This window comes from Notolepis coatsorum (assembly GCF_963971535.1).
Source record: "Notolepis coatsorum genome assembly, chromosome: 17".
NCBI classification, from domain to species: domain Eukaryota; kingdom Metazoa; phylum Chordata; class Actinopteri; order Aulopiformes; family Paralepididae; genus Notolepis; species Notolepis coatsorum.
In genome coordinates this window covers 29,849,479-29,876,847 of record NC_140181.1, presented here as the reverse complement: position 1 = coordinate 29,876,847, position 27,369 = coordinate 29,849,479, and the positions used below count along the sequence as shown (strand labels likewise).

At 42.5% G+C, this 27,369-nt stretch overlaps 1 protein-coding gene across 1 annotated transcript in view; it reads left to right on the top strand.

Annotated features, from left to right (window-relative positions):
* oprl1 (opiate receptor-like 1) overlaps window positions 1-27,369 on the top strand; it is a gene marked incomplete at both ends in the record, with an annotated part of 245,246 nt that overhangs the window by 173,425 nt on the left and 44,452 nt on the right. The window contains 1 exon segment of the mRNA XM_084333251.1: window positions 7,410-7,500. Coding sequence (XP_084189377.1) covers window positions 7,410-7,500 — 91 coding nt within the window.

The following is a 27,369-nucleotide window of genomic DNA, read 5'->3' as shown; positions in this document are numbered from 1 at the left end:
TAAAAACTTGCTATTAAGTGTCATTGCGTATTATTAATTTGATTGAAATTACGTAGTTATGGTTAGATAAGATTTATATATTGGGGGGGGGCATATCATATTTTTCATATGATCAAAAAGTGAGGGAGCAAAGGGACGTTTGCTCCCCCAAGTTCAATACTGGTGGAGCACCTGCTTCCAATGCTCTATTATGTAGGCGTCTATGTGTGTGTGTGTGTGTGTGTGTGTGTGTGTGTGTGTGTGTGTGTGTGTGTGTGTGTGTGTGTGTGTGTGTGTGTGTGTGTGTGTGTGTGTGTGTGTGTGTGTGTGTGTGTGTGTGCGTGCGTGCGTGTGTGTGTGTGTGGGGGGGTGTTGGTGTGTTATCATCATTATTGAAATGTGAGATTAGATATTGATATGTGATTTACAGTGTGTCTTCTGTGTTCAGCAGTGGTGGACACCAGTGTGTTGGCGTAATACTTGATCATACTTGTCTGTGATATGAAATATTGATCTGTGAACATTGATACTGTGTTTTTTACTGTTATCAGCAATATCAGGTGAAGAACATGTTGGCATAATATCTGATCATGATTCCTTTTGTGGCCAACTATTTTATTTAATTTTATTTGTATTACTTACGTCAGAATTCTTTTGCAAACCGATGCCTGCAAAAGGGTTCCAGCTGAGAGGTATGAGCTGGAAAACACAATGCGTCCATAGCCTAAAGTCTTATCTAGTACAGGTCCAAAGTTGATAACAATACCACAGAAAATGAGTGTTTTACATACAGTATGTGTGTATCGATATGTTTATCCAAAATGGCCATTGGCACCAATGCATTCGCACACGCAGGAGAGGCTTCTTTCGCCAGAGAAAAGGACGTATATATCCGTGGAAATATACCTCAGGTCACATGTCCTCGTTTCCAGAATTTCATTGGCTACAAAAACGGTCAATAATTTTCACCGTCAGATGTGACTGGTCCATTCACCGAGAGGCGAAACTTGACATGGTACATTTTTCAAAATTGACGCTCATTGGCTGTTTGGTCTTATAACCCGAAATTAGAAGCAAGTAATAGGCCAAGTATGTTGTCAATAAAACGGCTGCCATTTTAGCTTTCAATCGACGTGGTGGTTTATAGACAATAACACAGCCTGCCGCCGACAGACGAAGGCAAATTTGCTGCGACGTGAGGGGTTAACCTCTCTAGCCCGAGCGTTCCGTCGGCGGACCGAAGATGACATCACATCATAAATCCATGTCTACAGACTGTATGGATTAATGTTGCGTTTTTTTCTTCAAATGTAGCTAAGAGTAAAGACCCTAATCCTGTCAAAACAGCAGTCATAGTGTACATTTTCAGCAATACGTTTGTTTACCAATAGGTTCTTCTTGTCGTGTCCACAAGACAGTCAATTACAAGGCTTGGCTAGATGTGGTTCAACCACAGCTGAACACATTGCTGTCCCTTCTCATTGAACTCTGCCAAGTCCGATGCTGTGCAGGGCTGTTCTAGCAGGGGGCATATCAGGAGGTGCTGCATGGTGTGTGTTTCAGTGCCACAATCACACACAACGTCCCCATCATTTAAGTGGCTTTTGAACGTCCAACACCAGATCTTATTCTGTTTAGGCATTTCCACACTGCATAGTTGATGTCTGCTCCAGGGGGCAGTGCCTCGCTCGCCTTTAGCTCCATTGTTGTTGCTGGTGGGAGGTTGTCAAGTCTTTCTTCCCACCGAGTGACTCTTTCACTGCTTGTGCTCGGTATTCCGAGGGGCGGGACGCTCTTCAGGAAACTTTTCCTAGACTTAAGGTGGCTTTAATTCCAAGCAACAGTTACCAATAGGTTAAAGTGTTAATAGTGAAATATTAGTTTTTGAAATGCATTCATTTACAAGCGATTATCCGGCATTTAGAATGTGCGCCGCAATTCAGTTTGTAGTCATATGAGGAGACGAGACCTTGAGCTTTGAATGAGCATTGACATTTTGAAAAACGACATTACCCAGCTCCCTGCAAGCAAATTACTTATTTATCTTATTTTTCTGGGTTTTCTACCCCAAAACTGAACATTATTGGCATAGATTGGAGCACAATTAGTTAGTCTACCTTCTGTGAACGTTTAGCAAAAATCCGCAAACTGATTCAAAATGGCAGAGCCATATCCATTATAAGAAAGGAACTGTACTTACAGTAGATTTCATTCACGGTTCTTGCTGCACACCTGGTGATACTAAATCCAAATTGAACTCTGCCATTAGAAAGAGAAGATTTGGCCCGATCCATAGATGTGCGAGTTGGCTATAATAAGGTAATTTATAGGCCTGATATTCTATATTCTATAATAATATTTCAAATTGCATGTGTCTGGATGGCATAATTCAGTACTGTATCTACAAAAACCTTCTGTTTAATCATCTTCCCTTTATTAATTTGCTTAGATTTTTTTTACACATGATCTCAAGAAGGTGCTGAACGAGCTCAGGCCCCAGTTTTTCATGTCTGGTCATTTTTAGCATGGTGTTTGTTATTCACAGTCAAAGATGCAAAGAAAAACCATAATTTATATTCACTCCCCCCCCCACCCCCTCCCCCCTCATCTCTCTCTGCCGAAGACTTTGCGATCTTCTTTGAGGAAAAAGTGGAGAACATCCGCAGCTCATTCTCCCAACCCCCACCCATTCCAAATACTGAATCGAGAACCTCATCCTTCACTCTGTCATCTTTCTCTCCCATTACAGACGCCGAGACCCTGAAACTGGTAACGTCGAACCGTCCCACTACATGCCAACTGGATCAGTTACCCTCCCCACTCCTCCAGACCATAGCACCAGACATCCTCCCATTCCTAACTGCAACCATCAACTCCTCCCTCAACTCGGGGGTGGTCTCCACCTCCCTAAAACAAGCCAGAGTCACACCGCTCATAAAAAACCCCACCTTGAACCCCACCGTCATAGGCAACTATCGTCCTGTCTCTCTTCTCTCCTTCCTTTCTAAAACACTTGAACGTGCTGTATCCAACCAACTTACTGACTATCTCTACAGAATGATCTCCTAGACCCTAACCAGTCAGGATTCAGGACTGGTCACTCCACAGAAACGGTCCTCATTGCGGTCACATAGGCACTTCACTTGGCAAAAGCGAAAGGCCTCTACTCTGTCCTGATTCTCCTAGACCTATCTGCAGCCTTCGACACAGTCAACCATCAGATCCTCTTTGCGTCCCTCACAGGAATGGGAGTGGCTGGCTCTGTGCTGACATGGCTGACATCATACCTCAATGACCGCTCCTACCAAGGAGTCATGGAGAGGGACCCTGTCTGCCACCCGCCCCCTGCGGACCGGTGTCCCCCAGGGCTCGGTCCTTGGACCCCTTCTCTTCTCCCTCTACTAACTAACCTAAATGTCATGCACTTGTCCTAATATACTAACCAACACTATAGCACTCAACACTTTGATGAACATTGTTACTCAGCTGATAGAGTTGTACCCTTCCTGCTGTCTTGTTGTACAAAACTTGTACTGTAAATCGCTTTGGATAAAAGCGTCAGCTAAATGACAAAATGTAAATGTACCGCTTCAGAAGTCACCTATGTTGTTTTATAAATCTGAGACCATGGACCATTCATATACATACATTCATAATATTCTCACACAGTACCACAGCTAATTGTCATTTAATGATAATCACCTGCTATTAGATTAAAATCACCTGTTGTTAGATTACAATCACCTGCTGTTAGATTACAATCACCTGCTGTTAGATTTCAATCACCTGTTGTGACATTACAATCACCTGCTTTTAATTTACAATCGCCTCTTGTTAGGTTACAATCACCTCTTAGATTACAATTACCTGTTGTTTGCAACCAAGATTACATGCAATCAAATAATATGAATACACATATATTAGCAATCTCTTTCTCAAATGTATTCCAATATATGCACTTAATTACACATGCATGCATGCACACACACACACACACACACACCATTATAAACAGATATAAACTAAATATTTGTAACATTATAGTGCATAATCATATTCATAATCACAATCAGATCATCAGTAGGCCTACTGGTGTAATATTAATGATTATACAATGGCATGCAAATTTCTCAATTCTGATTGGCTGAAACAGTCAAGTTAGACGTTGTTATTTATCATAACACACGCTTGTGATCCCAGAACCCGCCCACAACCGAATTACAATCACTCCGCCATTCGAGTTTTTAGGAATGAAACCAAGATGGCGGACAATAATCTTTATGAATGGATGTATTGATAGCGTCATAACGACTCATTCAAAAACTATTCTGTCACGTGGAATGTGTTAGTTGCTTAAACAATGTTGGATTATGTAATTGGTTGGTCATGAGTCATTGTGAAACAAAATATAAATCGTGCAAAGTGTGTTGTTAGATGCCATTCGTCAAAAGGACACTCATTTCACTGTTAATAAAATGTTCAATCAATCAAACAACAAGCGGTGCAGGGGTAAGGCTAAGAGAATCATCAAGGACTCCAGCCACCCGAACAACTGCCTCTTTGAACTGCTGCGGTCAGGCAAGCGATACCGGAGTCTTAAGGCGAGCACAGAAAGACTCAGAAGAAGCTTCTAACCCCAGGCCATCAGGCTGCTCAACGAACAATAAACACTATGCAACAACCATCAAATGCACACAGCACACACACCCACACGCACACACTCACTTAAACAAACAACAACTGCAGCACCCTCCATGGCCGCCTAGTTATAGTTGAAAGTGGGGGTGCAAGATTTTTTTTATTTATTTTTTTTTCCTTTTTTTTATTTTTTATTTTTTTTTGCAATGCAGATTTTTTTACATTTAATGAACACCTGTATGTGCAATTTCCTGCAATATAGAGCCTTCAATCTTGACCAAAATAAAGCTGCTCTTTTCACTATAAAACTCAGTTTATATTGCAGTATGATAGCTATAATAATAATAACTTCACTGCGAGGGCTCTTTTAGCTAACGCTAGCTAGGCACGTATGATAGCCAATTACTATTATAATAATAATAATAATAACTTTCCCATCCTCCCAAAGCCCCTCCGGCCCCGTTCTCATCCGCAGCACCAACAACAACAACAACAACTAATTGACGCTATCAATAGCCCCAGTGAGCGTGGCGGCTGAATGAATGAATGAATGAAAACTTTATTTAACAGATTGCAGACATGGGTACAATACAGTACGGCTCAATACACACAATTGTTAAGGGGATGCAGACCAGAGAAAGACGTTTGTCTTGTTTACTCAGGGTCCATACTAGCCCCTTTCGTGACTGTGCTCAGCACCGAGTGAATCCACAGTCACTTGCTCCTCAATGGGAAACCACACCTAGATTTACCTTGAAGGACTGGTTCTGGCCGAACCGTTCGTTATACAAGTATCACAGAGACATTACAAAAGGTGCTCACAGTTGCACGAGGGGTTCGCACAGAGATACGGGATGGTTTTGAAAGCTCGGCGTTGCTAATAAATATTTTTAATATTTTTTTATAAACTGCTCAAAGCGGCATTATTTCCGCCGTTGGGTGATCACAGCGCCTGCGCACCATCCAGTATCTCTGGATTCACTCGGTGCAGCGCAGAGAGGCTCACCATACGAGAAATATTCAGTTTCAATCTGTTTGCGCATTTAGTATACAGTCACAGTGTTCGACTTACGTGATGATTTGCTCCATTTTGATGTAAACGCCGAAGAATAATCCTCACAATGTTATCCAATATCCAGCCTGAATTTTGCAAGGGCTTTCGAAAAAGCCGCCTCCCCCAACATGTCGTATACGTCATGCCGACGAACCGTGGCCCGTGGGCACTGGATCAAACCATTAAAGTGGGGGGTCACACAATCTTTGGAAACTTAAAAACTTGCTATTAAGTGTCATTGCGTATTATTAATTTGATTGAAATTACGTAGTTATGGTTAGATAATATTTATATATTGGGGGGGGGATATATCAATAATCAAAAAGTGAGGGAGCAAAGAGACAAGTTTGCTCCCCCAAGTTCAATACTGGTAGAGCACCCGCTTCGTCTGCTCCTATACGTAGGCGTCTATGGCACCCTCTCTCCACACTTTAGATCACCTAAACACACTTTACACTTTATATTTATTGGTAAAGGATTTGCACTACAACTCGTACACCTTACTGTAAATTGTACCTAAATTGTACCATCCCATTTCTGCTTTGCACTATATAGTATTGTATATTAGTACATTGCATAGTATATTGTATATTGTATGGTAACTCAGTTACTTCTATTCTGCATCGAACATTGTACATGTCTATACTGAACACTGTGACCTCTATTTTTACTTCTATTTTACATGCTATACTATTTTATTTCATACTTATCTTGTCTAGCACAGTCTCTGGAGCGTAACAGTAAGAAGCATTTTGTATAAAAGTATTCTGTACTTCTGTATGACAACTATTAAAGAAACTATTAAAGAAACTTGAAACAATCAATCCAATAACACGCTCACTTCACTGTTAGACGCCATGCTTTGAAGCCTTGTTGTTTCGAACTGGTTATGCTTTGGCCCTCTTTCGAAGTCGGTTATGCTTAGAGTTTATCTTTAGAGCAGGGTGATAGACCACCAGCCCTGATTCCAAACTCTAAGCATAACCGACTTCAAAAGAGGGCCAAAGCATAACCAGTTCGGAACAAGGCGGACAATCAATCCAATAACACACGCTCACTTCATTCTTAGATGGCATGCTTTGAAACAGCGCACCTCTGAGCTGCTTCTATAGAAAGTAGGTTCAAAATAGGGAGGCAACTTCTCTTCTTTTTTTTAACCTATTTTTTCTGCGGATGGTTTTGTGAATAAATCTCCATTATGCTTCAATTAATGTGTGTTTATTGTATAGCAATAAGGTTGGATGAATTCGGCAATTGTATAAAGATGTAAGCACTGTCTATCTGTAATACAATTTTCAATCAATCAATCAATCAATCCAATAACGCTCACTTCATTCTTAGATGGCATGCCTTGAAACAGCGCACCTCCGAGCTACTTCTACACATGGGGGCAACTTCTCTTATTTTTTTTGAATATTTTTTTCTGCGGATGGTTTGTCAATAAATCTTCAATTAATGTGTATTTATTGTATAGCAATACGGTTGGATGAATGCGCCAATTGTATAAAAGCCATTACACCACTTGTAGTCGTGTGTTATGAGAATTAGAGCATGCCTGGGGGGGTCTAACAACCCTCGGCTGCGCCTCGGGCCTAACAACCACCCTAGGCATGCTCTAATATTCTCATAACACACTCATGCGCGTGATGTAATGCTTAATTGATGAATTTGTTTCCTGTATGTGTCATCAGGTGGTGAACATCTGTGTGTGGGTGTTGTTTCCTGTCTGTGTCATCAGGTGGTGAACATCTGTGTGTGGGTGTTGGCGTCGGCCATCGGTGTCCCGGCCATGGTGATGGGAGACGTAGAGGTGGAGGAAGAACACAACAGTAAGTCACACACACACACACACACACACACACACACACACACACACACACACACACACACGCACAATTGATACACACACATGCACACACACACACGATTGATACACACACATGCACAGACACACAGCCATGCACAGACACACCCACACACACACAGCCATGCACAGACATACACATACACACACACACACACACACATACAGTCATGCATAAACACACACACACAGCCATGCACAGACACACACACATATGGACTATTTTCAATTGTAGTGGGCCTCGAGGAAATAGTGTCTGCAGTTGTTCAGTGCAATAGTTCAACTGATGAACGAAGTGTTGGCAGACCAAGACCAAGCGGACCGATTCATTGACTGGACTGAGAGGAGGCTCGGTTGTATTAATTCCGGGGTCTTTGACACCTTCCACACAGGTCCATCGTGATTGGGCGCCAATAGTGGTTTCACTGTCTCGCTTTAAACCTTACCTCAAATAACCCCTCTCCTCCTTCCCTCTCTCCCTTGTTACATCGCTCTCTCTTTTCCTCCCCCTGCCTCCTCCTCTTTCTCTCTTCAGCCGTGTTCCTCTGAGCCGCGGCTCCTGGTATCAAACCTCTTTGAAGAGTTGTGTGCAGCAGCTCTGCTCACTCCGGCACTGTGGAGGAATCAGATATTGAATTCTCTGGAGCGGAGGCGTGTTATTTATGCTACATGCTCTGCAATATTAATGCCTGTATTGATACTGAGACGGATTGGGTTTACACACTGCAGTGTAGTATATTTAATGAAGGATCACATTCTGACACTCACTCATGGAGGCCACTGAGCTGAAACGTACTTGATGTTACTTGACATGGCCAATATATAGTTGGAATTTAGATGAGTCAACTCTGTCCGGAAGATCTGTGTGTATGTGTGTGTGTGTGTGTGTGTGTGTGTGTGTGTGTGTGTGTGTGTGTGTGTGTGTGTGTGTGTGTGTGTGTGTGTGTGTGTGTGTGTGTGTGCACAGTATGTGTGTGTGTTGGACTTTGGGACTACTATAATGACTCAGGTTTACCAACCCTCTCCGCCCCTCAGACCTTCTCTCCAACCGCAGTTTTGTGGACAGAGCCTTCCCTAGGGCAGCTCCCAGGCTCTGGAACTCTCCCCAAAGATATTAGAGTCTCTCTCAATTGTCCACTCCTGTCTCAAGACCCATCTCTTCTCCACTGCCTTCTCTTAGCCCCTTCTCCATCCATCCTTGTGTTTTTGTTGTTTGTCTGTTTGTCTCACTACCACCGCCCCTTAGTGTAAAGCCACTTTGAATCTCATTTATCATTAGTATAATTATTAGTATTAGGGATGTCCCGATCGCCTTTTTTTGCTTCCGATCCGATCCCGATCATGTGATTTTAAATATCTATCGATCCGATCGTTTCCGATCCGATCTTTCACATTAGTAATCAATTTTGACGCATTTTTGTCAGAAACTGGCAGAGCGAGACAAGCCCATCTGTTGCCTATAGTCCGGGGCGCGAGAGCGGAGGCTTTTGTTATTACATTCACCCTGAGAAATGTGCTTCTGCTTCATATGAGAAATATTAAAAGTTTCAATATATGTTTGCACATTAGTATACATTCAGTGTTCGACTTACGTAATGGTCCATTCTGGTCTGAAACGCCGACGATAATCCTCAGTCACGTTAACCTCCAGATGAAAAGTTAGTCTGAAAACTTCGCCTCCAGCCTGTCCTCCTTGCAAACATTGCAACTGGCTTGACTTTCTATTTTAAAATGCTTAGTTCCAAACCTCTGACATTAAGTCTAGCTGCTCAAGTCAGTGGATATTAACCGTGTTTCGGGAGCGACGTGTTGTACTGTTGTTGTGATGTGGTCGAGCGTGTAGCGTGTAGCGTGTAGCGTCTAAATTAAAGGGGTGTTTGTTGCAACGGTGAAAATTAAAGGGGAATGTGTTTGTTGTGGACAATTATTCTGCTCTGTGTGACAATAAATACATTAATGATGATATATTATATGTAATTTAAAACCAAAACTAAGGCCTCCGTATGAGTTTAAGACGTGGACATGGTCATGTTTGTTGAATAAAATCTCTCTTTTTTTGACTGCCGATTTTTATTATTATTTTTTCCCGATCCCCGATCCTCTGAAAAGCACGTGATCGACGTCGATCCCGATCACGTGATCGGATCGGGACATCCCTAATTAGTATGGTTGCCCCTGACAAACATGTTATTATAATCTCACACATTATTATTATTATTATTATTATTATTATTATTATTATTATTATTATTATTATTATTATTATTATTATTATTATTATTATTATTATATCTTTGTTCCACTCATTGTTCACCGTTCTACTCCTCCGAGGGCTTTCACATGACACACATGTGTAACTCCTCAAAGAGCTTTCACATGACACACGTGTAACTCCTCAAAGAGCTTTCACATGACACACATGTGTAACTCCTCAAAGAGATAAGGTAAGGTTAGGTAAGGTAAGGTAAGGTAAGGTAAGATGAGGCTAGACACGACAAGACACGACAAGACAAGAAGAACTGTATTGTCCCATTGGGGGAATTACTTTGTCACAGTACATTACAGCAAGGGAAGAATAGAAAATAAAAAGACAAACTCCTCCCCCCCCCCCTCCTCCCACCAGAGGCGAGAATATATTAGATCATTGCTACTGGCAATTTAAGGACGGGTATAAATCACAAGCTTTTAGTCCCTTCGGTAAATCTGACCACAACACCATCTTTCTTATGCCAAAGTATAAGCAAAGTCTCCCACGGAAATGCGAGAAGTGACGCATTGGTCTGTGGACTCAGAAAACATGCTCCAAGCTGCACTTGATTGCACAGACTGGAGCGTGTTTCGTGAGAACACAGACAATATAAATGATTATTACACAGAAACAGTACTAGACTTTGTTGGTACTCTGGTAGAAGAAATAGTCCCCTCCACCACAATTTGAGTTGTCCCAAACCAAAAGCCTTGGGTAGACAGATCCGTCCGCGGAGCTCTGAATGCGCGGCCCTCAGCCTACACCGCTGGGCTTGTGACAGACAACATGGATGAGCACAAGGCGGCGCGCTATAATTTAAGGAGAACAGTGACAGAGGCAAAGGCACGGTACAGAGATAAGGTGGAGCTTCAGTTTGAACAGGCTGATTCCAGGGGTATGTGGCAGGGCCCCAGAACGATGACAGACTACAAAGGCACCCCAACCCCATGCTAAACACTAGGGCTGCAACGATTAGTCGACATAATCGACGATGTCGATTATAAAAAATCGTCGACGAGGAATTGTTGCGTCGATTAGTCATTAAAAATAAAAAATAAAAAAATATTATAATTTTTTTTTTGCACTACCTATCTTTGTGAAAGTGGCTTCTCAGCTCTGGTCCAGCCAGCTGAAGACTTCTTAGCTTAACATAACAGACCGACAGTAAGTTTGGGGGAACTAATGGGATAACTGGGGATGTTGTTTGGTCCTGACAAGAGTCTCAAAGCAATTCTGAGGTCATGCTCAATGTCCAATCTGTGCCTCTGCTCTGTCTTCAGCTGGACCAGAGCTGAGAAGCCACTTTCACAAAGATATGTAATGCAAAAAAAAAAAAAAAACATATTTTATATTTTTATATAATTGTTTTTCGATTAGTCGACTAATCGAAAAAATAATCGACAGATTAGTCGACTACCAAAATAGTCATTAGGTGCAGCCCTACTAAACACTGAGGTCTCCCTGGCAAATGAGCTAAATACTTTATATGCACGATTTGAGGCTGTAGATTCCAACAACAGCCTACAGGCCACTGCAATAGAGAGTAGAGCCACTGCTGATTGAGACTCAGTGTTCAGGTTAACAGAGCATGAGGTGAGGAGGACCTTTAACCTCTTCCACCCGTGCAGTCCATCGGTGGACCGCAAATGACATCACGTCATAAATCAATCTGTCTAGACTGTCTGACAAAAGTATAGTTTTATTTTTCAAACATATTCAAGTATAAACATCATAACCATGTAACAACAGCAGTTATAATTAGTGTGGGTGACCTGGCGAAGCCAGGTTGCAACCCACACTATTAGAATCTATACTCTTTTTATTTATTTCTTTATTCCGCCGATTTTGCCAACAAAACTCCTCCCAGAGCGTTCGCGCCCCATACATGTGAAAGGTAGCAAAACGACCGGCTTGCAAAAACTCGAGTGTCTATTACTTTTCGGAAAGTTTCACCGCACCGTTTGGCTACGAATCGACTTTAAACGGGAACATTTCGGTCCCATTGGGAATGAATGGCAAGTTAGAGTGGGGGATGTGAAATAAAAAAATGTCCACCACCTTGGGTAAATTGCGACAGTGATCTCAATTTTGGATGTAGAACAAAAAAACACATCAAAACGATGACACCGCTGTCACGCTCACAAAAGAAAAATAAATGGAATTGGACATTTCTATCTCAACTGATGACCATTTCTTTGAAGGTTCTCCTCCCCATAGACACCAATGTGTTCCCACTCTAAGAAAAGGCTGGTTTTATCGCTTTTCCCCCCTTGTGTTCTGATCGTCACCCGGGCCACAATTGTCGACGGAATGCCACAATATCGCACACAACCCTTCACATACCCCTTGAAGTGCTCATCTGAAAGTAAAATCTCTTATCGTTTGCTTTTAATCATCGTGAGAATGCAGTCTGCCCTCATTGAAATACATTGAATCTAAAGTGCAAGTCATTCGTGCCTAATTAGGTAACAGGTGTGTGGCTCATGGCTCATGGCTACAGCTGACCTGCCAATGACCTCTCATGGAGTTAACCCTTATTCGCCCCTCTGTGTAGCAGTACTGAATTGCTTGACAGCGCCCTCTGTCTTGCGGGTTGTGTCATTGTACTCAGTAGGGATGTCCTCTTTCATTGGGGGATATCCTCTTTCATTGGTCGATGTTGACCACTCCCCCGATCCTTAGACCACGCCCCCTTAGTGTATCTCTTGAACCGTTTGTCGTAGAGACTTGCGGGTTGTGCCATTGGACTCAGTAGGGATATCCTCTTTCATTGGTCGATGTTGACCACTCCCCCGATCTTTAGACCACGCCCCCTTAGGCCACACCACCTTAGTGTATCTCTTGAACTGTTTGTCGTTGAGACTTGCGGGTTGTGCCATTGGACTCGGTAGGGATATCCTCTTTCATTGGTCGATGTTGACCACTCCCCCGATCCGTAGACCAAATTATTTTTATGAAAAATATATTAAAAAAAAAAAACGTATTAAAAAAACGTTTCTGTTTTTAAAAAATTTCAGGAGGTTGTGCCATTGTACTCAGTAGGGATGTCCTCTTTCATTGGTCTATGTTGACCATGCCCATAGTTTGGCTCCTCCCCCTTTTTGTATCTTTTGAACCGTTTGTCATAGAGACTCACGAGAGACCCTCTCCCGTTGGCCGGCGGTGCACAGGCGTCACCCACACTTTCACAATTTCCCCCGCGCGGAATTGTCTAGTGTATATTATCATCAATACGTTAGTTTACCAATAGGTTAACCCAGTGGTTCTCAAACTGTGGTACCAGGCCAGTGTTTCTAGTTGCGGCGGCACGATAGTTAGATAACCTAAGTGGGGAACAACCAGGAGATCACTGTGACAGAGAGTAATGCAGTCTAAACAGTCATAAATCTTTTATTCAACTTCAGCCCTGATCATAACCATTTTTATTTTTAGATTTTTTGTAATGTCAGATAAAAAATGAAATACTCCCACTTTTCTGAAAAGAGTTGTTGTTAAATCACATTACATTACAAAAAACTAAAAATCCATCAAAATCTGTGTTGTTGCTAATCATTGACACATGCCTAGCCTGTAATAACCCCCCCCCCCCCAGACAAATTTACCTACTTTGCATTTGATATATTGAAAATATTAAACGTTTTGTGTTTTTTTAAACAATAATTTGTGATGCCATCACACACACTGGCATTTAAAGGGTTACAATTCGAAGATGTATTGAATATGTGTTTTTTTGTGTGTTTCTTTCAATAATTTGTGATGCCCATCACAAACACTGGCATTTAAAGGGTAACATTTCAAAAATTCCTGCACCAGAATGCAGGAAATTAAGTCTTTGTAACAAAATAATTCCTGGTGGGGGACCCCCACTTAGAAAGTGGCCTGACTGGGGCTATATTTCACACTATATTTCCCAGCCTGAATTATTTCCCCAGTCCGGCCCTGCTTATGTGAGTTGTCAATGGACAACAACATGCTGTGTGTGCGTGTGTGTGCGTGTGTGTGTGTGAGTGTGTGAGAGAGAATGAAGGACAATTGCTTGCTGTGTGAGAGAGAGAGAGATAGAGAGAGAGAGAGAGAGAGAGAGAGAGAGAGAGAGAGAGAGAGAGAGAGAGAGAGAGAGAGAGAGAGAGAAATACTGAAATACAGTTGTTCTTAATTTTCTCACTTGCTATGTGAGAATGTTAGTTATTATGTTCTCAATGCCCCTTGCATTGTATGAGTTGTGTGGAAGAGTTTGCTAGTTCTAGTGCTACCCCTTTGTACATTGTGGCTGTGGCTGACAAAAGTTAACAATAAATAATGGTATTAGGAATACATTTGCTTCCTGCGTGAACTGTACATAGCTGAATAGACTGTATTTTAACGTCGGTCATATGGTGGTACTTGGAGAGCCAGCTACGTTCTCAGGTGGTACTTGGTGTAAAAAGTTTGAGAACCACTGGGTTAACCTCTTAAGCCCGGAGCCCTATTTTCTGAAAATCCGCCTAAAATACATACCTAAGTAAATGGAATATTGCTCCACTTCTACAAGGTTCATTTGCATATTCTTGGTATCTAGGGACATCTATGGACCTCAGTGAATGTATTCCCAGTGTCAGAAATATTGTGTCTATATCTCTTATTACTCGGGATAATAAACCACACAACTTAACGTTATTGGCATATATTGAAGCGCAGTTAGTTTATTTTCCCCATTTTTCCCCAAGTGGTGAGAGCAGGTAACTGCACCTCCTCATCCATCACTCTCAACACAGGTGCCCCCCAGGGTTGTGTTCTGAGCCCCCTCCTCTACTCGCTTTACACGCACGACTGTGTGGCAAAGCACAACAGCAACACAATCATCAAATTAGCTGAAGACACAGCTGTGGTGGGCCTGATCTCTGCAAACGACGAGAGGGCCTACCTGGAAGAGGTAGAGAACCTGGCCCTGTGGACAGCCTCTCCCTGAACGTCAGCAAAACTAAAGAGATGATTGTGGATTTTAGGAGGTCGGGGGCTAGGGACAAGATACAAGAGTTTTATTTGTCACGGCATACAGGTATACAGTGAAATGCGGGGGGTCTCCCCCGCAACGATGTGCATAATACAAGTAATAATAATAAGAGTCCAACCAATAGAGCGACATAGTGCAATAAACAAGTAGACAAAGTAGGCATATCGGTATCTGTACATGAGCTATTTACAGAGCATGGTAGGACATGCTAGGTCCTGTGGCAGTGCAGTACACTGTTAGCTACGGATGAGGCCTTGGGTCTTTATGTACACTGCTATACAATGCAATATTATACAATCTCAAGCTATACTATTCTTAAAGTGACCTTTCCTTCTGTAAAGTGTCCATAGTGTGAGCGTGTGCAGCATGAGTGTGTGTGTGCTCATGTTAAAGTGGCTGCTAGTGTGTGAGCGTGTACAGTGTGTGTGTTGTGTGTGTGCTCATGTGTGCTTGTGCATGGAGAGTTCAGTGTTCAAGGCTCTAATGGCCTGGGGGAAGAAGCTGAGCCTAAGTCTCTCTGTCCTCGTTACTGGTGCTCGCAGGCGTTTGCCTGACCGCAGCAGCATGAACAGGATGTGAGGGTCTTTCATTATCCTGCAGGCTCTGGATTTGCACCTCTTGTTGTATAGGACCTGCAGGGTTGGTAGTGCAATACCTGTGGAACGCTCGGCTGAGCGCACCACTCTCTGTAGGGCCTTCTTGTCCTGTGCTGTGCTGTTGCCATACCAGGCAGTGATGTTTCCAGTCAAGATGCTCTCTACAGCTCCAGAGTAGAAGGACTGGAGTATCTTCCCAGATACTCTGAACTTCCTTAACTGTCTCAGGTGGTAGAGGTGCTGCTTCGCCTTTTTTAAGACTGAGTCTATGTGTGTTGTCCATGTCAGGTCCTCTGAGATGTGGACCCCCAGGTACTTGAAGCTGCTCACCCTGTCCACGGTAGCCCCGTTTATCCTCAGTGGTGTGTGTGTCTCCTGCTGTCTCCTCCTAAAATCCACGATCAGCTCCTTGGTTTTACCAATGTTCAGGAGCAGGCTGTTGTCCTGGCACCAGCGTTCCAGTACCTCAACCTCCTCCCGGTAGGCCTTCTCGTCGTTGTCCGAGATCAGCCCCACCACCACTGTGTCGTCCGCAAACTTCACTATGGAGTTGGAGCTGAACTTGGCCACACAGTCGTGTGTGTATAGTGAGTACAGCAGGGGGCTCAGAACACAGCCCTGGCGGGACCCGATGCTCAGGGTGATGGTGTTGGAGGTCTGACCCCCCACCCTGACCGCCTGGGGCCTTTCGCTCAGAAAGTCCAGTATCCAGGCGCTCAAAGCGGAGCTCAGACCCAGCTCGATCAGCTTGTCCACCAGTCTGGTGGGGACTATGGTGTTGAACGCTGAGCTGTAGTCACATAGCCCCCCTTCTGGCGGTCAAGGTGAGAGAGGGTGCTGTGCAGTACTTGGGAGACCGCGTCATCATGGGACTACAGCCCTCTCAGCATCTATGGGGCAACGGTCGAGAGAATGAACAGTTTCAAGTACCTCAGAGTCCACATATCCGAGGACTTGACATGGACCACACACAGTGACAGTGTAGTGAAGAAGGCACGGCAGCGCCTCTACTTCACATGTGCGCACTCCGCAGTTCTGCATAGCACATTTTCTTGACAGGAAAATGCTGTACTAAATCTAAATTAAATCAGTTTAAGTGCAGCAGGTTTAGATCACGTGACTCTTGGTTACAATCAGATTAAATCATTTGAATGGGGTGCAAAGGCCTCTGGAACAGCACTTAGCCCTGGTGACACTAAGACTCTTCAATGAAACTCCCATGCTAATTAAATTTCGAGGCAAGGTGGCAGCTCTGATCGAGAGGCCCAGCCTATAGTGATAAGGAAAACACACACACACACACACACACACACATACACACACACACACACACACACACACACACACACACGCACATGCACATGCACACACAGAATCACGTTTTCATTCCTTGTGGAGACTGAACCACCCCTTACCATAACCATTGCATGCGTAACCTCTTAAGCATGATTGGCCCAGTACCAGTACGAGATTTATTTCATGTCATAAATAGATCAATACAGTCCGTATTAAGTAATGTTGCATTTCTTTTTCAAATGTAGCCAATAGTAAATGTCCTTTTTCTGACGTAATTTTTGTCTTTATATCTCATGGGTCGAACAAACCTCAACGTTATCGCCATGAAATACAATGTATATTGTTTCTTTACCTTTCTGTGAATCTTCCCAACCGCCATTCAGACCCTGAACTCCCTTGGCCCCCCTCTCCCCCTCACACTAACCAAACTCCTGACCTGATGGACTAGACTCTTCCATGTGTTTATGTTGTGCTGTGTCGTGCTGTGCTGTATTTATGTATTTATCGTGTCATGTTGTGCTGTATTATGTATCTATTTGTATCTATGTTCCAGTTTATGTATTGTAGAGCTATTACACTCTGTACCGATCAAGAATACCACCAACCTGGTTGTGTGGCAATAAAGGAATCTTGTATCTTGCTTGTGAATGGTGTTATTCACTGTCAAAGATGGAACAAATATATCTATTCTCCTTTGGTTCATTACAATTTACTCAAGCATAGTAACAGACACAATATTTCTGACACTGGGAATACATTCCCTGAGGTCCAGACATGTCCCTAGATACCAAGAACATGCAAATGGACCTTGTAGAAGTGGAGGAAAATATGCCTAGCTTAACTCTTTGACTGCCACCGACTTTCCCCATCTGTACTGACTCGCGGCAGCGTTATTGACCATTTTAGCTATGTTTGCAGACCCATCGTGTGTTCTGTATTATAGCTATGGAGACAATAGTATGTGTCACAATCCTAGGCCCGGTCCTGGCTGGACTGGGCAGGATGGTAACATTGGGCAGTGCCCTCCACCTAACACTGGGCAGTGCCCTCCACCCAACAGTGGCTCTCTACCTAACATTGGTCTCCTACCCTCTGGTGGCCATCCGCAGATGGTGCGGTCCAGTACACTGGACATCCTGACTACTATTTTAACATTAATTAATAGTGTGATCAATGTGGTGTCCTGGTGTGTGCTGTCATTGACTTTCCCTTCCCTTGTGTGATTTGGTGTACTGTTTGGGTTGTTATGAGTTGCTTTTGTGTTTGTCATTGACTGGTGTCTAGGTTGTTGTGTTTCTGTGTTGGCCAGGTGTTTCTAATTGTTAATTAGTTGGGGTATTTAGGTGTCTGTCTGTCCTCCCTTCCTTGTGGTGACATTCCTCCTGTCTCCTTCCCCGTTTCCTGTCCACGCCGTATTGTGCTGTCATCCTATAGTAAGTGTTAGTGTTTGTTGTTTTGTTGAGTAGGTTGTTAAGTAATTTCTGTATGTTCTTTGTATTGGACTGGATTCTACAGTAAACTCCCTCTCCAAGCTTCAATCCTCGTCTCTGCCTCCTCCATACCTTTCCCTTTCTGCAAAACTGTATTCTACCTACCTCCATCGTAACAAGTATGGCTCATTTTACAGGCATTGTTCATAGTCCATTACTGACTAATCAGTTCATTTCTACACACTGTAGTTTGTTACATGCAACACTAGGGGTGTAACGGTACGTGTATTCGTCCCGCGAATTTACGGTATGGGCTTGATGGTGCGGTACGTGCAGCCATACGATGAATACGTCTCATTGGCACTAGGTGAAACTAGGGTTGCACATTTTACAAATCTATGCTCAATATTGTTACTTTACTTTACATAGGCTTACATTGATCTTTAACATTGAATATTAAGCTTGTATTGTCAAATTTAGATGATGAATAAAACGTTTGTAAAAAAAACTTGTAAACACACGCACGATGACAAGCGGACAGACCATAACAACGCGCACTGCAGGCTGTTTCTCCCCGCGAGTCTCCCCTCCCCACCTGTACTACAGGTGTCGGGTGTCCCTAAAACAAAACCTTGAATGAATTATATCATGTTTGTAACACAGCAGGAGCAGGGTCATTAAAATTTTACAGTTCTCTTTCGTTTTCTTGTTCGACCAATGGAAAGACACACACACAGACACACCAAGTAAAGTTGGTGTGTCACCAACACACACGCCAACTATCTCCTGCGTGCAGACCCGGGGACATTCTCTCACAGCTGATAGAGAAAAAAAAAAGTACATACTTTTTCGGATTGTTCATCTGAGCTCCTCTCCAGTTGAACTGCTACTGTGTTTAAATCCAAAATATTGATAAATCCAATTGTCCAAATGCTTCTGTGTACCGTTACACCCCTACGCTACACGCTAAACATCGCCCCTTACCAAAATAATCCAGTCTTTTTGCAACGTGTTATATGCAATAAGCCCAAATCATTCTGGTTGATCGCCTGAAACCCCAAATACTCCCAAATCAAAGGTATATGTGACTCGGCACCATCTAGGTCGGATTGTGGTGGCAGATAACATTGCTCAGAAATCACGAAAATGTTGCATGTTTCAGAAATAGGTCAAAATAGAAATATTGCATTTTTGACTGCGTTGAAATGTTCTATATCTGTTTCCTTATTTGCTAAACTTAATACAACTTGTAAATTAGTTAATTATTGTTAGATTGCCCGACAGTATGTATTCCGACGCACTGGAAAAGACTACTGTACATCTGCGTTGGAGCCTCGGAGGGGTGTGGTCTGTGTGCGTGAGCACCTGTCAGCTCAGTGTGTGTCTCTCTCTCTACAGAGAGCAGAACATCTACACAGCATTAGCAGCAGCTATGAATCGTATTGGAGAATTCTGTGTTCACGGCGAAGAGGACAGATATTAGGCCATTATTATTATTATTTTGTCTCTGTCTCAATGAAGACTGAGAGAGTGAATCCAATAATGAATTTGCCTAGCTAACCCGCACAGACCGCTTCCATTCATTGTGCTTAGCTAGGCTAATAATAATACCTGGACTTTGGAGAAGTCAGCCAGATAGCTTTCTACAGAACGAGTCAATGAATGAATCACGCCTACATGCTGGCTGTGTGTGTGTGTCTCTGTGCATTCAGTACAAAGCTATCTGGTTGCACGTTATTAGCCTAGCTAACCGGCACTATCCGCTTCCATTCATTGTGCTAAGCTAGGCTAACGTGCAGCCAAGCTAAGCTAACGTGATACAGCCCAATACATCACAGCTACTCTTACTAGTTACTATACTAATATCTATATCCTTTTTTTTATCAGCTTTTTCTCCTTATTTTTCTATTTTTTTCCCATCCCAATTTGGTGTTTCCAATTCTCCCCTCCCCTGTCTTGAACATTGTAGTTTCAAATTCCTGGGAGTTCACATCTCTTAGACGTTTTTCTAAAACTATTATTGTACCGCATGCTGTGTTGCTCTAATTTTTTCTTGTAAATGCAGCACACCCTTCCTTCACAGCGGTGCTCTCCGCATGGAGCGATGTTACTGTGTGAGTAGGGTCTGAACAGGGTCAGCATGGAACCATGTTACTGTGTGAGTAGGGTCTGAACAGGGTCTGAACAGGGTCAGCATGGAGCCATGTGACTGTGTGAGTAGGGTCTGAACAGGTCTACTACTCGTCAACATGTCAAGAAAAAGGCAGTAAAAGTTAGGGTCTCAACTAAAATGAAAAGGAGCAGAAAAATTAACAACTTGAACAATCTAAAATCATTTACAATTCACCTGTTTTATCTGTATATATTATTATTATAGTTTTTTTTTAGTTTTGTCGAGGAATTTACCATGAGCAAGGATGTATTCAGTCAGATGTAGAACACAGGTTTATTTAGCTCAAACAGAGTATCAAGTACACTACAAATAGGTTGAGAGTTATTGCTGGATGACTCCAGGAGTGAAAAGGCCTAGTATCCCTCCAAAGATCTCTAGAATCCAGTAAAACCTAGGTCTTTATAGTAGAGAGAAATGGATTCTGGCTAGGATGGGCCAGGTATTGGATTGGAGGGGGGCCAGGAGGGGGGCGGGGGGAGTTAGAAAGGGGGGGGGGGGGGTGGTATCAGGTGAGAGACACAAGGTGGATAAATGGGGGAGGGTAGACAGATTGGAGAGGTGTCGGGGGAGTAACAAGAATGGGAGGGGGGTTGGAACATGACTGGGAGATTGTCATGTTTAAAATACCCTGCATCCTTGTGACCAATGTCCCCACAAGCATTACAACTAATACAATCTTGTCTTCCTTCCGAGTTATTATCGCAGTTCTTTTGCTGCCAAGTAGAGTCTGTAATAGATTGTAAGTGGCAGTAGAGTGTGATGGTGAGCAGCCTCTAGCTACAGCTTGATCCTATAAACAGCCGTATTAGAAAAAGACCTGACCTTCTGTTCTCTCTTCTCTTCTCCCCTCTTCTTTCTTCTATTCTTCTCTCCTCCCCTCTTCTCTTCTTCTTCAGTCTATATCTCCTCTCTCTCTGCTCATTACTCTCCTCCCTTCTTCAATCTATCTCTCCTCTCTTTCTCTCTTCTCATTACTCTCCCCTCTCTTCTCATTACTCTCCTCTCTCCCTTCTCATTACTCCCCTCCTCTTCTCCAGTCTATCTCTCCTATCTCCCTATCTTGCCCATTATTCTCCTCTCTCTCTTCTCATTACTCTCCTCCTATTCTCCAGTCTGTCTTTCCTTTCTTCCTCTATTCTCATATTTCTCATCTCTCCATCTCTTTGCATATCTCTCCTCTCTCCCTCTCTTCTCATTACTCTCCTCTTTTCTCATTACTGACCTCAGGGCCGGACTGGGGAAATAATTCATACCGGGAGATATAGCGCGAAATATAGCCCCAATCAGGCCACTTTTTAAGCGGGGGGTCTGGGGGTCCCCCACCCGGAAGATTTTAGTTACAAAGACTTCATTTCCTGCATTCTGGTGAATTTTAGTGCATGTGAATCACAAACTAATGAGCCAACAATTGCTTAGTACAATGTACTGTTATGAACCTCAAATAAAACTGTTGTGGCACTAGCAATGGTACTCTCTCCACCTTCAAAAAGAAAAAAGCAAGAGCACAACATATTTTTCTATTTACTATTTTTACTACTTACTACTTTACTGATGCACTACCCATCAACAGTTAAAATAGCCTTTTACACAAACATTAAATAACAGACCTTTCATTACAATACTATAATAACAGTAGCCACTGCCAGAATAGTGACACATGTATCACGTGTGGTGAGCACACGCATGCATGCACAACGAAGACAGAAGATTGCGTTGTCTCAATCATTTTAACTATAAAATGAGCTCAAAGTATGAGCTCACTGACTGAAATTTCCAACAAAAAGCATCAATTGTCAAATAATATTGATCACATTAACTAGACTAGATGTTTTTGAGGAAATTAGAAAGGGAACAACAACTTAACCCTTGTGTCTGATCAGATTCTTATTTGTTTGATAACTTTGCAGTGATTATGTTTGTAGCCAATGTGGCAAAGGTGTGTAATCTTTGAATTATCTTTGAATTATTTTGACTCTCTCTTTCATAAATTGTTTATTCAACTTCAGCCCCAATCATAACCACCACATATTGTTTTTTGTAATGTCAGATTTAACAACTCCTTTTGGGAGTGTGCCATCTGCCATTCCATTCGCCGCCTCCACTGTCAATCAGTTGTATCGCCTGGTCCCGCCTCCACCAATCACAAGCGCAGCACGGCTCCATTGTGTGTATGTGTGTCCGCGTGAGGGAGAGAGAGTCAGATAGTTCTCCAACTCTGTTGCAGACAGTGAAATCCTGGTTGTTCCCCACCCACCTGGTTATCTAAAAACTATCGCGCCGCCACCACAACTAGAAACAATGGCCTGGCAAAAAAAAATTATAATAATTATAATAAAAAAAATATATAATTTTTTTTTTTTATATAATTTTTTTTTTATCTGTGCAGGCCAGGCCACCGGGAAAACTCCCGGTGCTCCCGATGGCCAGTCCGGGCCTGACTGACCTCTCTTCTCATGTCTCTCCTCTCTTTTCTCATTACTCCCCTCTCCTGTCAGTCGTTTAATCAGGCAGTAAATTCTCTTCCTCTGTGCCCTCCTCTCCCTGATGCCTCTCTTCCGTCTGATCTCTCCTCCCCTGCAGACTGGAACAAATTAATGTTGAACTCAACAGTTCTACTGGGCATCTGCAAGGGTACGGTCATGCAATGCTGGACTCAACAATTGGAGTTAAAGGGGAACTATTTTACAATTTCTTTCACTATTTGGGCACTTTTACACAATTCCAGTTTTTTTTCAAAAAAAAATATTGTTTTGTATTTCTAATCAAGTACTCAAAAACAGCATTTTTCTACCTCAAGATCTTAAGCCGTTTTGAGGCTGGGCTCCAACCACTGTGTGGCCACATCAACTGCCACATTATTATGCAGCTGAGAAATCTCTGACATCACAGATATGCACATTTTCAGATGACTCAGTTCAGTGAGGGTGAATATTGTGAGAGGAGAATTAATATTAATATAAGTCCACATAGCTAGGAAACAATGCTAAACACTGAAAAAGGCCATTTATAAGATAGTTCCCCTTTAAATGCCTTGCCCAAGGGCTACACAGCTAGGGACAACCTATAATCTGTCGAACGTCCGACGATGTTGTTGCTAATGAATGTTAAGCCCTGTTGAATCTGAAGAGAGTAGAAAGCTGTTAAAATGCACTCTTCTGATTAAATGTTTCTTGTCTGATGTCATGAGCGAAGAATCCAATAGTCACGTGATCCTCTGCTGCCTCGAAACGTCTGCCTCATCCTGGGCTGGAAGCGTGAATATTAAAGGCAACCAACTTGTGTTCAGCCTTTCGTTCAGCGTTTCTCTGATTGGCCACACGGCCACGTGACCGCGCTACCGCGCGGCAGAGAGTTGTAGAATTGTTTACATCAGGGTGCCACCACCCACTTCAATGACAGAGCTGCCGCGCGGCAGAGAGTTGTAGAATTTTTTACATCAGGGTGCCACCATCCACTTCAATGACAGAGCTCTCATATTCGCGAATGCATAAACTATATCTTAAATTATGGCTATGTGTCTAAGCAGCCTCCACTGATGTACAGTGACGAGTGAATCTGGTAGCTGCCGCGCGGCAGAGTTGTAGAATTGTTTACATCAGGGTGCCACCACCCACTTCAATGACAGAGCTCTCATATTTGCGAATGCATAAACTATATCTTAAATTATGGCTATGTGTCTAAGCAGCCTCCACTGATGTACAGTGACGAGTGAATCTGGTAGTTGGTTTATGACGTTACAAACGCGAAATAACATTATACATTATGCTCCGCGAAATAACATTATACTGTAGTTAATCAGTCAGCAGCAGCCTCCACTGATGTTATGACATTACAAACGCGAAATAACATTATACATTATGCTCCGCGAAATAACATTATACTGTAGTTAATCAGTCAGCAGCCTCCACTAATGTTATGACATTACAAACGCGAAATAACATTATACATTATGCTCCGCGAAATAACATTATACTGTAGTTAATCAGTCAGCAGCCTCCACTGATGTTATGACATTACAAACGCGAAATAACATTATACATTATGCTCCGCGAAATAACATTATACATTATGCTCCGCGCGCCATTCATTTCATTTGGGATCTCTGCCGCTTGCAGGGACGGCTGCCGCGCGCGGCAAAAGGGGGGCGGGGGGTTGTAGCCAATCAGAGAAAAGCTGAACACAAGTTGGTTGCCTTTAATATTCACGCATCCTGGAAACCTGACTAAACTGATGCCATGTGCAATAGTTTCCAATAATTGCATAGTCTTGCGTAGCCATACATCTCTCCCACAGTATGTGGAGAGGTTGTGTGTAGTGTAGTTGGTGTAGTGGTTAACACTGTCGCCTCACAGCAAGAAGGTCCAGGGTTCGATTCCCGCTTGGGGACCAGGTTTCCATGATGCCAGGTACTCAGGTGGGGTATCTCCCAGGCCTTTCTGTGTGGAGTTTGCATGTTCTCCCCGTGCTCACAAGGGTTTCCCCCCAGATAAGATAAACCCAATGGAAAAACATGCACAACAGATCGCTAACGCTGTGGCGTCCTTGACGAAGACGGACAGGAGCACTTGGATTGGTCCCTGGGGCGCGGCTCACGTTGACGCCCTATCTGCTCCCGGCTGCCCATGGGGGGAAGGATAACGGGATGGGAAAAGTGCAGAGAGACATTTCATCGGCGACTCAGTGCATGTGTGTGTGTTCCTGTGGGTCGCCCATCTCGCGTGTGTGTTAAATCTGCATGACAAATAAAGACTTCTAGTCTAACAATTATTATTAGCACCGGATAGAGGTCTGGCTGAACCTATTATCATTCAGCTATAGGGGGGGAAACACTATTTTTGTACTTCTTTAAACCAATCACAAATGTCCAGGATGCAGTGACGATGCCCTTGCAAAATAGTGTCTCAGATAGCGGAAGGACATAGTGGAGGACATAGCAACAGTTATGGATAACAAAAAGCTCACTATATGGGTGTTTATTGATCTCAAGAAAGCTTTTGATACGATAGACCATTCCATACTATTGTCAACGCTTCACTCATATGGGGTGAGAGGAATAGTGCTAGACTGGCTAAAAAGTTACTTACATTAAATGTGGAATTCCACAAGGTACAGTTTTAGGACCTAAACTGTTTCTTTTATATATCAATGACATATGTGAAGTGTCAAAACTATTGAAATGTGTATTATTTGCGGACGACACAAATGTTTACAGCTCAGGATATGATTTAAAAGCTTTAGCAAGCATTATCGTGCAGGAAATGGACAAACTCAAGAAATGTGTCATTAAATGTGAAAAAAAACAAAGTTTATGATCTTTCGCAAAAGAAAAAAAAGAGAACATTTTTGTATTGTCAATAGTATTGCTGGACGAAGGTTTAACCTGGAAACCTCATATTGCACACGTAAGGAAACAATTTCTAAGAGTATTTTTTATTGTGAATAAAGTTAAATATTTTAACTTATATTAATTTTGCCTTATATTAATTAATTATATTAATTTCTGTGTGGAAGTATAACACCTATAAGAGTAATATAAAACCACTGTATCTCCTACAGAAGAGAGCTATTAGGATTATTTGTAAAGCAGACTATCGAGAACACACCAACATATTATTTATTAATTCTGGATTATTGAAATTGCAAGAGCTAGTTAAGTTACAGACAGTAGTTATGCACAAGGCCAAAAGTAAAGCATTACCAGCCAATCTACAAAACAGGTTTGTTCTCATATCACAGAATGGAGAGCATAGAAGGGAAGGTCATTTTAAACATCAGTGTGCACGGACAACCCTAAAACATCATATCTCACTCTGAACTAGAACTATCCGTGCATGCTTTTATTTCCTCTAGGCTTGACTACTGCAACTCACTTTTCACCTGTCTCACCAAATCATCCACAGATAAATTACAAATGGTCCAAAATGCTGCAGCCAGGCTACTCACAAGGTAAAAAAAATCATGCCACATCACTCCCATTCTGGTATCCCTGCACTGGCTCCCGGTACACTATAGAATTCACTTCAAAGTCCTCACTTTCACTTTCAGAGCACTTCACGGTCAGGCCCCCATCTACATCACTGAACTCATCCATCCCTACACCAACACCCGCCCACTCAGATCTGCCGATCAGCACCTCCTGGTGGTCCCCAGGTGCAGGCTTAAAACAAGGGGTGATCGAGCCTTCCAGGTGACAGCATCAAGGCTCTGGAATGCTCTCCTCCTGGACCTGCGAATTGCCCCCTCTGAGAACTCTTTTAAAAAACAATTAAAAACACATTTGTTCAGACAGGCTTTTGGTCATGCATAGGCACTGTTCTATTGTTTTTGTTTTAATTAGTGACTCATGATTTTATCCAAATTCTTTTATTCTACTTTTTCTATCTGGTTTCACTGTTTTTAACTGCTGTTTGTTGTTGTTGTCATTTATTTCTGATTTTGTTTTTATTGTGTTTTTATATTAAGCTGTAGTGTAAAGCACCCTGTGCATTCGTGCTGTGAAGGGTGCTATATAAATAAAGGTCATTCATTCATTCATTCAAAACAGATGTGTACTGTATATCAGTGGTGGGAGTCAAACTCTGGAATTCTCTTTATAATGAGTTGAAGTACTGTAAAAATATTTTCCAACTAAAAAATACTTTTAAAGACAGAACAATGAGAACATATGAACAGCAGGTATACATCTGATTTAATTTATTTATTTGTTTTATAAAAAAAAAACTCTTTTCCATGTATCTGAGGCTCGTGACGGTTGTTTTTAAGATGTTGGTGATATTGTGCAAAGATGAACTGTACCCCCATGTACGAAAGAAAATAAAAGAAAAAAGGGGACTTTTAAAGACAGAACAATGAGAACATATGAACAGCAGGTATACATCTGATTTAATTTATTTATTTGTTTTATAAAAAAAAATCTCTTTTCCATGCATCTGAGGCTCGTGACGGTTGTTTTTAAGATGTTGGTGATATTGTGCAAAGATGAACTGTACCCCCATTTATACAACGGCATGCAAATTTCTCGATTCTGATTGGCCATTTACACGTCTTTATTGGCAACAATCCACGGTCCTGGGCTCAGGACCCGCCCACAACCGAATC